This window comes from Salvelinus fontinalis, chromosome 14, assembly GCF_029448725.1.
Source record: "Salvelinus fontinalis isolate EN_2023a chromosome 14, ASM2944872v1, whole genome shotgun sequence".
NCBI lineage: Eukaryota > Metazoa > Chordata > Actinopteri > Salmoniformes > Salmonidae > Salvelinus > Salvelinus fontinalis.
In genome coordinates this window covers 45,610,511-45,625,766 of record NC_074678.1, presented here as the reverse complement: position 1 = coordinate 45,625,766, position 15,256 = coordinate 45,610,511, and the positions used below count along the sequence as shown (strand labels likewise).

Below are 15,256 nucleotides of genomic sequence, written 5' to 3'. Positions count from 1 at the left end.
CTATTGAACATAAAGGCGAATGACAAATCATTTGGTCTTGGTGTTTAGGGTCTAGTAGGGGTGCTCCCTACTTGATGAATGTGTTCTGTAAAAAGCACTTCATGTTTGTAGAGGTGCCGACTAAGGGAAAGTACAGCGCATTGGGAAAGTATTCCGACCCCTTGACTTTTCCCACAGTTACGTTACAGCCTTGTTCTAAAATTATTAACGTTTTTTTCCTCATCAAACTAAACACAATACCCCATAAAGACAAAGCAAAAAAAAATGTTTTTGGGAAATCTTTGCAAAATACTCAACTGAAATATCACATAAGTATCCAGACCCTTTTACTCACTACTTTAAAGCATCTTCGGCAGCGATTACAGCCTTAAGTATGACGCTAGACGCTTGGCACACCTGTATTTGGGGAGTTTCTCCCATTCTTCTCCACAGATCCTCTCAAGCTCTGTCAGGTTGGATGAGGAGCATTGCAGCACAGCTATTTTCAGGTCTCTCCAGAGATGTTTGATCGGGCTCTGGCTGGGCCACTCAAGGACATTCAGAGACTTGTCCTGAAGCCACTCCTGTGTTGTCTTGGCTGTGTGCGTCGCACCAGTCTGAGGTCCTGAGCACTTTGGAGCAGGTTTTCATCAAAGATCTCAATACTTTGCTCCGTTTATCTTTCCCTCGATCCTGACTAGCCTCGCAGTCCCTGCTGCTGAAAAACATGCCCACAACGTGATGCTTGGTATTCCAGCCAAAGAGTTCAATCTTGGTTCCATCAGACCAGTGAAAAAAAATTCTCGTGGTCAAAGTCCTTTATTAGGTGACTTTTGGTAAACGCCAAGTGGGCTGTCATGTGCCTATTACTGAGGAGTGGCTTCCGTCTGGACACTCTACCATAAAGGCCTGATTGGTGGAATGCTGCAGAGATGGGAGAACCTTCCAGAAGGACAACCATCTCCACAGAGGAACCCTGGAGCTCTGTCAGAGTGACCATTGGGTTCTTAGTCACCTCCCTGACCAAGGCCCTTCTCCCACGATTGCTCAGTTTGGCCAGGCAGCCAGCTCTAAGGAAGAGTCTTTGTTGTTCCAAACTTCTTCCATTTAACAATTATGGAAGCCACTTTGTTCTTGGGGACCTTCAATTGTGCAAAAAAATGTTGGTACCCTTCCCCAGATCTGTGCCTCGACACAATCCTGTCTCAGAGCTCTATGGACAATTTCTTTGGCTTGGTTTTTGCACTGACATTAACTGTCAACTGTGGAACCTTATAGACAGGTGTATGCCTTTCCAAATCATGTTCAATCAATTGAATTACCACATGTACTCCAATCAAGTTGTAGAAACATCTCAACAATGATCAACAGAAACAGGATGAGCTCAATTTCGAGTTTCATAGCAAAGGGTATGAATACTTATGTAAATAAGGTATCATTTAAAAGAAATGTAAAAAAAATATATATATATTTTAAACCTGTTTTCTTGTGGTATTGTGTGTAGATTGATGAGAAACCTTTTTTATTGAATCCATTTTAGATTAAGGCTGTAACGTAAGAACATGTGGAAAAAGGGAAGGGGTCTGAATACTTTCCAAATGCACTGTATACTTTCTAAAAAATAAAGTTGCACAACATTTTCCCAACAATTTAATTGGTAAACCTTAACCGTTAGGTTTATCCATTCAACTGTTGAGAGCATATATAGCTAATTAAACTGACCAAAGCCACACTATAAGCAGAGCCGAGTTAAATCTCCCCTGACAGACAGAAGAGCAGAACCACAAAAGGTGGAGCGGAGGTGAGCACAAGCAGCAGCAATGACGTTTGCAGAATGGTGAACTAAATTAACAGCCATTGCAGAGGAGTGTTTGTCATCTTTGACTGGATGGGAAGCTCTGCTGACTGAGCTGCAGATCATGTGCTGCAGCTTTAAGTCATGTGCATATAGTGCGACTCAATTTCCTGCCACAACAAGACCCTGTCTTTCAAAGATAATTCGTAAAATTCCAAATAACTTCACAGATCTCCGTTGTAAAGGGTTTAAACACTGTTTCCCATGCTTGTTCAATGAACCATAAACAATTAATGAACATGCACCTGTGGAACGGTCGTTAAGACACTAACAGTTTACAGTCGGTAGGCAATTAAGGTCAGTTATGAAAACTTAGGACACTAAAAGAGGCCTTTCTACTGACTCTGAAAAACACCAAAACAAAGATGCCCAGGGTCCCTGCTCATCTGTGTGAACGTGCCCTAGGCATGCTGCAAGGAGGCATGAGGACTGCAGATGTGGCCAGGGCAATAAATTGCAATATCTGTACTGTGAGACGCTTAAAACGGTGCTACAGGGAGACAGGAGGGACAGCTGATCATCCTCGCAGTGGCAGACCACGTGTAACACCTGCACAGGATCGGTACATCCGAACATCACACCTGCGGGGCAGGTACAGGATGGCAACAACAACTGCCTGAGTTACACCAGGAACACACAATCCCTCCATCAGTGCTCAGACTGTCTGCAATTGGCTGAGAGAGGATAGACTGAGCGCTTGTAGGCCTGTTGTAAGGCAGGTCCTCAGACATCACCGGCAACAACATCGCCTATGGACACAAACCCATCACTGGACCAGACAGGACTGGCAAAAAGTGCTCTTCACTGACAAGTCGTGGTTTTGTCTCACCAGGAGTGATGGTCAGATTCGTGTTTATTGTTGAAGGAATGAGCGTTACACCGAGGCCTGTACTCTGGAGCGGAATCAATTTGGATGTGGATTGTCCGTCATGGTCTGGGGCGGTGTGTCACAGCATCATCGGACTGAGCTTGTCGTCATTGCAGGCAATCTCAACGCTGTGCGTTACAGGGAAGACATCCTCCTCCCTCATGTGGTACCCTTTCTGCAGGCTCATCCTTACATGACAATGCCACTGTGCGTGATTTCCTGCAAGACAGGAATGTCAGTGTTCTGCCATGGACAGCGAAGAGCCTGAATCTCATAGGAGGGTGAGGATAGGAGGGTTAGGGCTAGGGCCATTCCCCCCAGAAATGTCCAGGAACTTGCAGGTGCCTTGGTGGAAGAGTGGGGTAACATCTCTCAGCAAGAACTGGCAAATCTGGTGCAGTCCATGAGGAGATGCAGCTGGTGGCCACACCAGATACTGACTGTTACTTTTGATTTTGACCCCCCCTTCCCCTTTGTTCAGGGACACATTATTCCATTTCTGTTAGTCACATGTCTGTGGAACTTGTTCAGTTTATGTCTCAGTTGTTGAATCTTATGTTCATACAAATATTTACACATGTTAAATTTGCTGAATATAAATGCAGTTGACAGTGAGAGGACGTTTATTTTTTTGCAGAGTTTAGTATCACGCCATTATATGGAGGCAAGCTATTAGTGTTTGAAAAGGGTACAGGCACTGGTGACTTAAGAGTAGAAAGGGGTTAGGCAGTGAGCCTGATGGAATTTGAGAGAACAACTTGGGGGACCACAACGTAAAGGAACTTTAGAGGACACAAGTGATGGGTGGATGAGTTGAATCAACTCATGGCTCCACACCAACACTATATACTTTTAGACCTAGCATAGAAGTTCAAAGTAGTACAGGGACTATCAGGAAAGCGTGGAGTGACCACTTGCGAGAGAGTGAAGATTAGCAAAACGTGGAGTGATATGGTAGATGTGTAAAGTGACTACGGGGAGAGCGAGAGATGTCCTCATCTTACCTTCATCCCCTCCGTGAGAGTGGCCGTGGCCCCCGTGCTGGAACACAAAGATGCCCACCAGGTTCACCAGCAGCCCAGCGACAGACACAGGGAGCAGACGATCGTGATTCACGTGTGGCGGCTCCAAAGCCCTCTGTCAGATGCAGGAGGAGACAAGACCAGTCAAATCAACATCGTTACTGAAAATTGATCATCTTAAATAAAAGTTGATAGCACTGTGATTCAACAATATTTAGACAATATAGGCCTTGTCTTATCAAAATCATTCAAATCAATGTTGTTTTCAATATGTGAAATACTCCTAATCAAACCCATTGTGTTCTGTGGCATACCTCTACGCCTTCTGAGAAAATGAAGAAGGCAGTGAAGATGAGGAACAGGCCATTCACAAACCCTGCCAACACCTCCGCCCTCACGTATCTGAAAACAGAAAGGGAAGTGCAGTACACACAGGTCAACAATAGAGGCTAATCAATGTGATTTAAAAACAGCTGGAGCTATTTCAGTGCCAACAAATTGTATTTGAATTCCATAATTTTGTATTAGGATATTGAATTTGAACGTAATATTTTTTAAACGTGTAACGCACAAATTAAATCATTTCATTCATAAATTAATATAGTATTTAATTTGAAACTGAAATGAATTAATATTGCATTGAGTTTTAAATGTATTTAAATGTAATTGAATATTCAAATTCAATATTTATATATTAAATTTCAATATGGTAGATATTGCATTAATTGTGTATCAAGTTTACAAACTATAATTTCAAGTTAATCAACATTAATTATTAAATTCAGTTCTCTAAGTTCAGATTCAAAACCAGAGACAACATCCTGGTACTTTGCCAGACAGGAAAGGTAGAGGAGAACAGAGGATTAAACTCTATGGTAAACAGAAGCTTCTGGTGGATTCTAAAGCCAATGTGGCATGTTGAATACATTTTCTGCCTATGAATTTGGCGCTAACGTTTCAACCATTTTGGCTATTGTGTCACCAAAAAAAAACTTTCCACTTCCTATTTAATATTGTGACTGACTGGGTTCGAAATAGGTATCCTGCATGTCACAAGACTGTTAGCCCACTTAGCTAAAGCCTATAGGGATAAGTTCAGGAAATGTATGTAAAGGACAACATGCTGCTTGCTTATCGAGTACCGCTCCCCTCTGATTCAGCTCATAGAGACTCGAACTCAGGTCCTCTGCCTCGCAAAACACACGTGACCGCCCTCCTGAAGAGTTCCAACACACCGCGCTGTTGAAAAAGGCCTTCAATTGCACAATGGGCGACACTTCAGGCTGATGAGTGAGTTTCAGATCCCATCTGCTACATTCACCCCACAAACTCACTCTACAGCAACTCCAGTGGTTGACTTGCAACTGTAGATCAGAGTCCAGTAGCACCATTGTAAAGGACGTCAGCTCATACGAAGCATTCCAACCCATCGTGAGTGTCACAGATCTCCATCTGCTACACAAATACAAGTCTTAAAGAGCCAGCAAGGTTACTCATCAAAAGTGTGGGGTTTGGTTATACACGCTAATGTGATGAGCAACATGAAGACATACACTCCTTGACCAAAAGTATTTGGACACCTGCTCGTCAAACATCTCATTCCAAAATAATGGGCATTAATATGGAGTTGGTCTCCCCTTTGCTGCCACAGCAGCCTCCACTCTTCTGGGAAGACTTTCCACTAGATGTTGGAACATTGGTGTGGGGACTTGCTTCCATTCAGCCACAAGAGCATTAGTGAGGTTGGGTACTGAAGTTGAGGGATTAGGCCTGGCTCGCAGTCGGCGTTCCAATTCAGTCGGCGTTCCAATTCATCCCAGAGGTCAGGGCTCTGTGCAGGCCAGTCAAGTTCTTCCACACCAATCTCGACAAATCATTTCTGTATGGACCTCGCTTTGTGCACGGGGGCATTGTCATGCTGAAACAGAAAAGGGCCTTCCCCAAAATGGTGCCACAAAGTTAGAAGCACAAAAATGTCATTGTATGCTGTAGCTCTAAGATTGCCCAATTTCCTAACCTGAACCATGAAATACAGCCCCAGACCATTATTCCTCCTCCACCTAACTTTACAGTAGGCACTATGCAGTCGGGCAGAGAGCGTTCTCCTGGCATCCGCCAAAGACAGATTCGTCCGTCGGACTGCCAGAGGGTAAAGCATGATTCATTAGTCCTGAGAATGCGTTTCCACTGCTCCAGAGTCCAATGGCGGCGAGCTTTTCTCCCCTCCAGCCGACACTTGGCATTGCAAATGGTGATCGTAGACTTGTGTGAGCAATGGAAACCCATTTCATGAAGCTCCTGACGAACAGTTCTTGTGCTGACGTTGCTTCCAGAGGCAGTGTGCAACTCGGTAGTGAGCATTGCAACCGAGGATAGACGATTTTTACGTGCTACGCGCTTCAGTGGTCTTGTTCTGTGAGTTTGTGTGGCCTACCACTTCGCGGGCTGAGCAGTTGTTGCTCCTAGATGTTTCCACTTCACAATAACAGCACAGTTGACCGGGGCAGCTCTAGCAGGGCAGAAATTTCACAGGCCATTCTACTACCAATGTTTGTCTATGGAGATTGCATGGCGGTGTGATTTTATACACCCGTCAGCCATATGTGTGGCTGAAATAGAAGATTCCACTAATTTGAAGTGGTGTCCACATACTTTCGCATATATCGTGTAGTTTTAAGTCTCCAGCAAGGGTCATCATTATAAGGGTAACATGTGACTGACTGGGTTAAGACTGTTGGCCTGCTGAGCTAAAGCCTAGGCATTAGTCCTGTGACTTGGATGGTCTCTTCAAGGAGGTCAAAGGGGGGTGAAGTGTAACGCAAGTGGTTCGGTGACAACGCTCATGTGATGAGTGACTTGTCTGAGACCTGAAAAGTTGCATTGTCTGGCTCTCAGGATACCTGGGTCAGAACCCCATCAGTAAAACAAGTCTTCAGGTCTCAGACAAGGTTGCTCATCACATGCATGGATCCCCAAACCACCTCTGTTGCACTCATTAAAATGGAGGGCACAGATCCTTATGCCTCCGTTTGCCACAGAAAACGGTAGGCCTGATTTCGAACCCAGACAGTTTGGTGCCGTGATCTCTGAGTAGGAGGTCAAAGGGCGGTGAAATGTGACCGAGGTGGTCCGATGAACCACTCTCTTTTGAGGAGTAACCTTGCTGCAGACTTGAAGACTTGTGTTAGCTTCCTGAGTTCCTCCCCATGGGTTTAGCTAAGTGGATCGGCACAGTCTTGTGACATATAGGAGACCTGGTTCAAACCCAGTCAGTCAGTCACAAGTGCAAAATGAAATAGGACGTAGAAAGGCAATGACAGGGCTAATCAAATCTATTCTTATGGAGGTCAAACTTGTGACACTTCCTTCTAGCGTGTCCTACGCGGCCTGTGATATTCATATTAGGAAACAGAAGGCACGTCCATGTCCAAGAGTGTTAGCTTCAGGAATGGGGTCATAATAGCTTATAGCCAAAACGGTTCAAACAGTAGACAAATTTGTCGGAAAAAAATATTCAACATGCAACATTTGCTTCAGAAACTTTACCACAGACAGAGGAGAACAGATAGCTTCTGACTACCTTTCCTGTCTGGAAAAGTACCAGGATTACATCTCTGGTTTTTGAATCTGAATTTAGAGAACTGAAAGTATCTGAGAAGTTGAATATATTAAATATTGATAAACTTGAAATTATAGTTTGTAAACAGACAATGAATTCACTATCTACCATTTTGAAACTGAAAATAAAGATATTGAACTTGAATGTTCAATACAATTTAAAATTGAATGCAATATTCATTCAACTCAGTATCAAATCATGAAATACAAGGTCAATTATGAATCCAATGATTCCATTTGTGCATTACAAATTCAAAATCCAAATTCAGAATTATATGACTTAAATACAATCAGTTTGAACTGAAATCACTCCATTCAGCTGCAACACCTTTGTTACATTAGTAACAATACACACATCCAAATATGTACTAAAGGTGCAGATTTAGCAATCACCAGCAGGATTGGCAACCCTGGATATCAATAAAGGCATAAGATCAAAAAATATACAGGTAACCATATACGCTTGGTAAGACGTCACAAACGTCAAAATGTAAACATTAGCAGAGACTCCTTATCAGTTCTGCTAGCGAAGACGCAAAAAGTGAAGCTACAGTCTACATTGCTTGCATACGTACCCATATGAGAATGAGTCATTCGACCTCCACCTGGAAATCACGGAGGCTGCAAGTCCTGCTAAAAGTGCAGTGCAGTCAAAGAACATGTGAAAGGAATCTGATATCAAACCTAAACTGAGAGCATACACACACACACACACACAAAAAAAACTTGTTAGACTAGACAGTCTCCCACACCAGATATCTATCCTCCCCAAGCTTTGCAATTGCCGGGGGTAAAAGTTACACTAAAAAAATGTTTTTTATGAATGACTAAGTTATGGCTGATAAAACATTACTGCACATATTAGTTCTAATTAGCTAGTTACTTGTCTATGGGAACACATGGATTTTATGACAGTGACATTTTAACCCTAGCAGCTGGTTCCAGGCAACAATTTGAACACATGTTGCAGATAGGATGTCCTGGCAGAAATTCATACATAAAATACTGCCATCAAGATGGATAGCCATTTCAAAACACATAACTAGGTAATAACATGTGTCTAACTAGATGTTATAATGTAGTTTGTGGTACATTCCCACTGATGGAGCCAGTGCATGCAACGGGCATTGTTGGTACAACGCTTGCTTAGACATACGTGGCACATCCTGAAATAAGAGTTGCGTTTGTTAGGCTTTTCCCATCGAATGATACGGAACTTACCTGTTACTCCATATGCCGTACGATAATTCAACAAAAGCAAAGGACAGATTCAGACAGAGAAAGAAAAACAAATTGCGTGATGTTTTATCAGATAGGATAGATCTGGGGAAAAAGAAATTTCACTGAATTAGAATCGCAGCTAGCGCGAGTTATCAACCAAGCTAACGTTACCTAACTAACGTTTGCTAGCTTGCGCTCATCAAAACAGTAGAGCCAGTTAAGAATGAGAAGTAACTACCTATGTCAAATGTGCAAAATTGCATCAATTTCCTGAACAAGCATGTTGTTGACCGCACACAAATATGTAATACTATACAAACCCCCCCTACGCTAACTAAGTAAGTCGGAAGTAACTAACTTCCAGCTGTGTTGGTGTCCAGCTGACATTCGTGTATCTGAAGCTAACTGGCTATCAAAACAGTTAACCTAGCCTTATTTTTGTCTATGGAGCTAACTAACAAATATCTATTTGGTCAGCAACCAAGGTGGATGGTCCCCTACCCCTAACAAGCTGTTTTTGGTAGCTAACGTTAGTTAGGTAACTACAGCATAAAATTTGGCATCATATTTTACACATCTGACTTAAGCTAGCAGTGCAGTGAGCATAGAATCAAAATAGCTAGCTAACAAGCTAATTAAGACCTACAAAATACAGCAAGAGCACAAACAAATAAGACAATTTACCTGAACCATCCTGAAATCTTGGCTAGGAGGTTGAATTTGGGTGGCTTGTACTCGTCGTCTTTTATAGATAATGGTAACATTTTAGCAGTCCCTCCCAGGTTGTGCCAAGCTAGCTAGCTAAATACTGCTGGTTTGAGCTGAAACCACCAACTCAGCTCTCAGCCAATACATCCAATCAATAGAGGGCGCTTGCGCTACCAAAACATGTAATACATGTTATAGGGACTGTAATGCCTGCCTACAGTTATGGTACAAGTGGTTTTCAGGCAGATTCTCAAATAAAGCCAATGAATGGTATGTTGGTGTATGGATACAGTAGGCAATCCTATATTCTGGGGTTCCCATATGGAGGTCCAAGGACCCCACAGGGTTCTCATCAATGTGCTGAGAACCCCCTATTAGATATGGTACACTGCTCAAAAAAAATAAAGGGAACACTTAAACAAGACAATGTAACTCCAAGTCAATCACACTTCTGTGAAATCAAACTGTCCACTTAGGAAGCAACACTGATTGACAATACATTTCACATGCTGTTGTACAAATGGAATAGACAAAAGGTGGAAATTATAGGCAAATAGCAAGACACCCCCAAAAAGGAGTGATTCTGCAGGTGGTGACCACAGACCACTTCTCAGTTCCTATGCTTCCTGGTTGATGTTTTGGTCATTTTTGAATGCTGGCGGTGCTCTCACTCTAGTGGTAGCATGAGACGGAGTCTACAACCCACACAAGTGGCTCAGGTAGTGCAGTTCATCCAGGATGGCACATCAATGCGAGCTGTGGCAAAAAGGTTTGCTGTGTCTGTCAGCGTAGTGTCCAGAGCATGGAGGCGCTACCAGGAGACAGGCCAGTACATCAGGAGATGTGGAGGAGGCTGTAGGAGGGCAACAACCCAGCAGCAGGACCGCTACCTCCGCCTTTGTGCAAGGAGGTGCACTGCCAGAGCCCTGCAAAATGACCTCCAGCAGGCCACAAATGTGCATGTGTCTGCTCAAACGGTCAGAAACAGACTCCATGAGGGTGGTATGAGGGCCCGACGTCCACAGGTGGGGGTTGTGCTTACAGCCCAGCACCGTGCAGGACGTTTGGCATTTGCCAGAGAACACCAAGATTGGCAAATTCGCCACTGGCGCCCTGTGCTCTTCACAGATGAAAGCAGGTTCACACTGAGCACATGTGACAGACGTGACAGAGTCTGGAGAGGCTGTGGAGAACGTTCTGCTGCCTGCAACATCCTCCAGCATGACCGGTTTGGCGGTGGGTCAGTCATGGTGTGGGGTGGCATTTCTTTGTGGGGCCGCACAGCCCTCCATGTGCTCGCCAGAGGTAGCCTGACTGCCATTAGGTACCGAGATGAGATCCTCAGACCTCCTGTGAGACCATATGCAGACACACGCACATTTGTGGCCTGCTGGAGGTCATTTTGCAGGGCTCTGGCAGTGCACCTCCTTGCACAAAGGCGGAGGTAGCGGTCCTGCTGCTGGGTTGTTGCCCTCCTACGGCCTCATCCGTAGGAGCTGGTAGCGCCTCCATGCTCTGGACACTACGCTGACAGACACAGCAAACCTTTTTGCCACAGCTCGCATCGATGTGCCATCCTGGATGAACTGCACTACCTGAGCCACTTGTGTGGGTTGTAGACTCCGTCTCATGCTACCACTAGAGTGAGAGCACCGCCAGCATTCAAAAGTGACCAAAACATCAGCCAGGAAGCATAGGAACTGAGAAGTGGTCTGTGGTCACCACCTGCAGAATCACTCCTTTTTTGGGGGTGTCTTGCTAATTGCCTATAATTTCCACCTTTTGTCTATACCATTTGCACAGCAGCATGTGAAATTTATTGTCAATCAGTGTTGCTTCCTAAGTGGACAGTTTGATTTCATAGAAGTGTGATTGACTTAGAGTTACATTGTGTTGTTTAAGTGTTCCCTTTATTTTTTTGAGCAGTGTATTTGGTATTTTATTAGGATCCCCACCGGCCTGTCTCAATCCTGTGTATTTTATCTAAGGTCATGGAAAAGATTATGTTCAAGCAGATTGATATTAGCAGATATTTCCTTACATAACCTACTATATGAGCTCCAATCTGGATTTAGGAAATCCCATTCCACCAATAGTTGCCTACTATATCTAACTGAATACATCAGGAAGGAAATAGATGGAGGGAACTGTTGTGGTATGGTTATGTTAGATCTCCAAAAGGTGTTTGATACAGTGGATCATGAGATTCTGTTTAATCAAACTAAGAGCCATGGGCTTGAATAACTTAGCTGTAAAATGGGTTAGCTCTTATCTGCAAGGAAGAAAACAGAATGTGGATGAGACCCTGTCTAAACCCCAAGGGAGTGCAGGCTCCACTTTTCTTTTTGTTGTATATAAATGATCTGAAATCTGCCTGTACATGTGACCTTTTCCTCTATGTAGATGATTCTGCACTGTTGGTTTCCCACAAAGACAAACATGTGGTTGAGAAAGCTCTCAGTGCTGAACTTTGGAATGTCAGTAAATGGCTATAAGCTGTCACTTCACCTTGGAAAGTCCATCTTGTTCTGCTCCAAAGTGAAGCTGAGGAAATCCCCTGATTTTAAGGTGGTAGTAGATGACTTAGTAGTCACAGTAAAGCACTGTTAATTACTAGATAACCATCTCACAGAAGAGAGCATGGCACAAAAAGTTATCTCCAAAGTGAACCATAAAATTTGGCTTCTGGCAAGAACCATCAAATATCTGGATAAGAATGCAATGGTGGCATTGACAGGGGCTCTTGTTCAGTGCCACTTCGACTATGCGTGCTCTTCCAGTTACAATAGTGCCCCACAGATAATACAAAATCAATTCCAGACATTTCAGAACAAATTAGTCAGGATAACTCTTAAACTTCCAGCACATATTAATCTTGACCATTTCCACTTTGAAAGCCTTAGATTGCTCAAAGTGGAACGAGCGAGTCTCTCAGATTAAATTGTGTCTTGTTCATAAGATTGTCCACAGTATGGTCCTCAGGTACCTATGTAACTACTTTAACTTGGTGAAACTGAAAGAGTGAAACTGATATTGTTCATTTTAGATTTAATAGTGGTATGGGGAAATTAACTTTTTTTTACTCAGCTGCCATTCTTTGCAATAGTCTTCCAAATCATTTGAAACTTATACCTTCAATGGGTAGTTTCAAGTTCTCACTGAAAAAATTGCTAAACAGTAGCATGTCTCAAAAGTGTGTAGTAAGATTATAGTGCGTGGCTGAGAAGGAAATGCCCGGGATATCATATGGTCTGCCTATTATGTGTCATATTGTGATTGTCTTGTATATATTAAGGGTATGTTGTTTATTAGGAGTGGAACTGTACTAATTAGCTCATTTTATGAAACAAACAACAATTCTGTCTGTCATTGTCTGTTGCAACTACAACTGCCGCCTAAACTTGCTGCATCCCCCGTTCCCCTTCCAAAAGGACCACAATGGAAATAAGCTTTTAAGCTTTGTGTTATCCTTGATGATTTTCTTAAATTGAATGTGGAGGCGTCACTGGCTGGAGCACCCTTATGTACAGTATGTATTTAAAAAATTGACAAATAAATTAAATAAATCAGTCAAAACTGTTGCAAAAGCAGCAGCTACTCTTCCTGGGGTCCACACAAAACATGACATAATACAGCACATTAATAGACAAGAACAGCTCAAGGACAGAACTACATACATTACATAAAAAATGGCACAAATAGCCTACACATAAATACATACACACAGCATATCCCAGGGACCCCCATCAGATTCTGTTCCCCAGAGTGTTTGATTGTAATATAAGGCTTTGTGCTCCATCATATAGATATGGTTCCACCATCACATCAAATCAAATTGTATTGGTCACATACACATGGTTAGCAGATGTTATTGTGAGTGTATCGAAATGCTAGTGCTTATAGTTCTGACAGTGCAGCAATAGCTAACAAGTAATATATAACAATTCCAGAACAAATACCTAATACACACAAATCTAAGTAAAGGAATGGAATAAGAATATATAAATATATGGATAAGCAATGTCAGAGCGCATAGGCTAGGATGCAATAGATAGTATAGAATACAGTATATACATATGAGATGAGTAATGCAAGATATGTAAACATTATTAAAGGGGCATTATTAAAGTGACTAGTGTTCCATTTATTAAAGTGGCCAATGATTTCAAGTCTGTATGTCGGCAGCAGCTTCTCTGTGCTAGTGATGGCTGTTAAACAGTCTGATGGCCTTGAGATAGAAGCTGTTTTTCAGTCTCTTGGTCCCAGCATTGATGCACCTGTACTGACCCCATCAGATCAGCCTACAGTCCATTGCCCTGAGTAGGTTACGTTGCCCTGATTGCACAATAGTGCTTACAAATGCAATGTCATTACAAAAAGTTTTTTTTTAAGCCTGTCACACACACATTTCTGATTTATTCAACAAAATAATGTATTTGTTGTAATATGAATGAAACACAAAAACATGCTCATGGAATCTTATTGGCATAATTACACATTTTTCAAAATAAATTTTAAATGTAACAACGTTTTCTTGGTTCCTCGTTTAAAAATATAGTAAGAAAAGTTGACATAATTGCAATTTAGCTCACAGTTTGCCTTTATTGGAAAAACATATAGGCTACCCCATGTCATTGTTTTCATATTCTAGTCGAAAACTGAAAAGAATTGCAATTTTATAAACTTTTGTTATGATCAGAAATGTATTCAAATGAACCCCTCAATAATGTCATGCACTTTTGATCAACTTTAGACTGAGTTTGGTAAAAGGAAGGTACAACCGGCAACATGAAGAATCTGCCAATGTATTCCTCTTTTTGACCACTAGATACCCCCCAAGCTCTGGATAAGCAAGCTGGACCTCAATGCTGATGTTATGAAATCTAAATTTCTGTGTAGGCTGTTGAATAACATATATAAAAGCCAGTACGTAGTTTTAGAAAACATAATTAAGATTTGCTATACATAATTGGACTGCTGTCACGACTTCTTCCGAAGTCGATGCCTCTCCTTGATCGGGCGGTGCTCGGCGGTCGATGTCACCGGTCTTCTAGCCATCATTGATCCATTTTTCATTTTTCATTGGTTTTGTCTTGTCTTCCTACACACCTGGTTTCAATCCCATTCATTACCTGTTGTGTATTTAACCCTCTGTTTCCGCTCATGTCTTTGTCAGAGATTGTTTGCTGTTCAGTATTTCGTGTTGTTTGTATTGGTGTGTGACGGGTCCTCGTACCACTTTGTTTTATTGTGTTCATGGTTTTGGAGTTATTAAACAACTCCATTCCACCAAGTTTGATTCTCCTGCGCCTGACTTCCCTGCCACCTATACACACGACTCTGACAACTACAAAACATTGATTCTTCCACTGTGAGAATAGTGATGCAAGTGCTGGCCCACTGGGCACAGATGTCAATTCAACCTCTATTCCAAGTTGGTTCAACGTAATATCATTGAAATGGTAACAACGTTGATTCAGCCAGTATGAACTGAGTGGGGGGTGAGCATGTGGGGGTCTATAACTGAACCATAGGCACTCTGAGCCATTTCTGTCACGTTCCTGACCTGTTTTCTGTTGTTTTGTATGTGTTTAGTTGGTCAGGGCGTGAGTTGGGGTGGGTATTCTATGTTGTGTGTCTAGTTTGTCTGTTTCTGTGTTCAGCCTAATATGGTTCTCAATCAGAGACAGCTGTCAATCGTTGTCCCTGATTGAGAATCATATATAGGTGGCTTGTTTTGTGTTGGAGATTGTGGGTGGTTGTTTCCTGTCTCTGTGTTTGTGTTCTGCACCAGATAGGACTGTCTCGGCGTTCACGGTTGTTATTTTGTTATTTGTTAATGTTCATCGTTTATTGGTTAATTAAACATGTTGAACACTAACTGCGCTGCATTTTGGTCCTCTCCTTCATCCCAGGAAGAAAGCCGTTACAATTTCCTGCTCTTCTAGATATTATTACAGAAGAATACTGCATGAATCCCAGTGA

The 15,256-nt window shown here is 42.4% G+C and overlaps 1 protein-coding gene across 3 annotated transcripts in view; it reads right to left on the bottom strand.

Annotated features, from left to right (window-relative positions):
- Positions 1 to 9,418, bottom strand: part of LOC129810986 (zinc transporter 7) — a 30,929-nt gene extending 21,511 nt beyond the window's left edge. For 2 of the 3 annotated variants that reach the window (XM_055862039.1, XM_055862040.1), the window contains exons 1-5: positions 9,248 to 9,418; positions 8,564 to 8,665; positions 7,918 to 8,031; positions 4,039 to 4,126; positions 3,707 to 3,839 (exon numbers count right to left, since the gene is read on the bottom strand). In XM_055862039.1, coding sequence (XP_055718014.1) covers positions 3,707 to 3,839; positions 4,039 to 4,126; positions 7,918 to 8,031; positions 8,564 to 8,665; positions 9,248 to 9,327 — 517 coding nt within the window. In that variant the 5' untranslated portion in view covers positions 9,328 to 9,418. Of the gene's footprint in view, positions 1 to 3,706; positions 3,840 to 4,038; positions 4,127 to 7,917; positions 8,032 to 8,563; positions 8,666 to 9,247 lie in introns of those variants that run through there. The other variant, XM_055862041.1, reaches the window with a different exon arrangement.
- Positions 9,419 to 15,256: the final 5,838 nt, after the last annotated feature.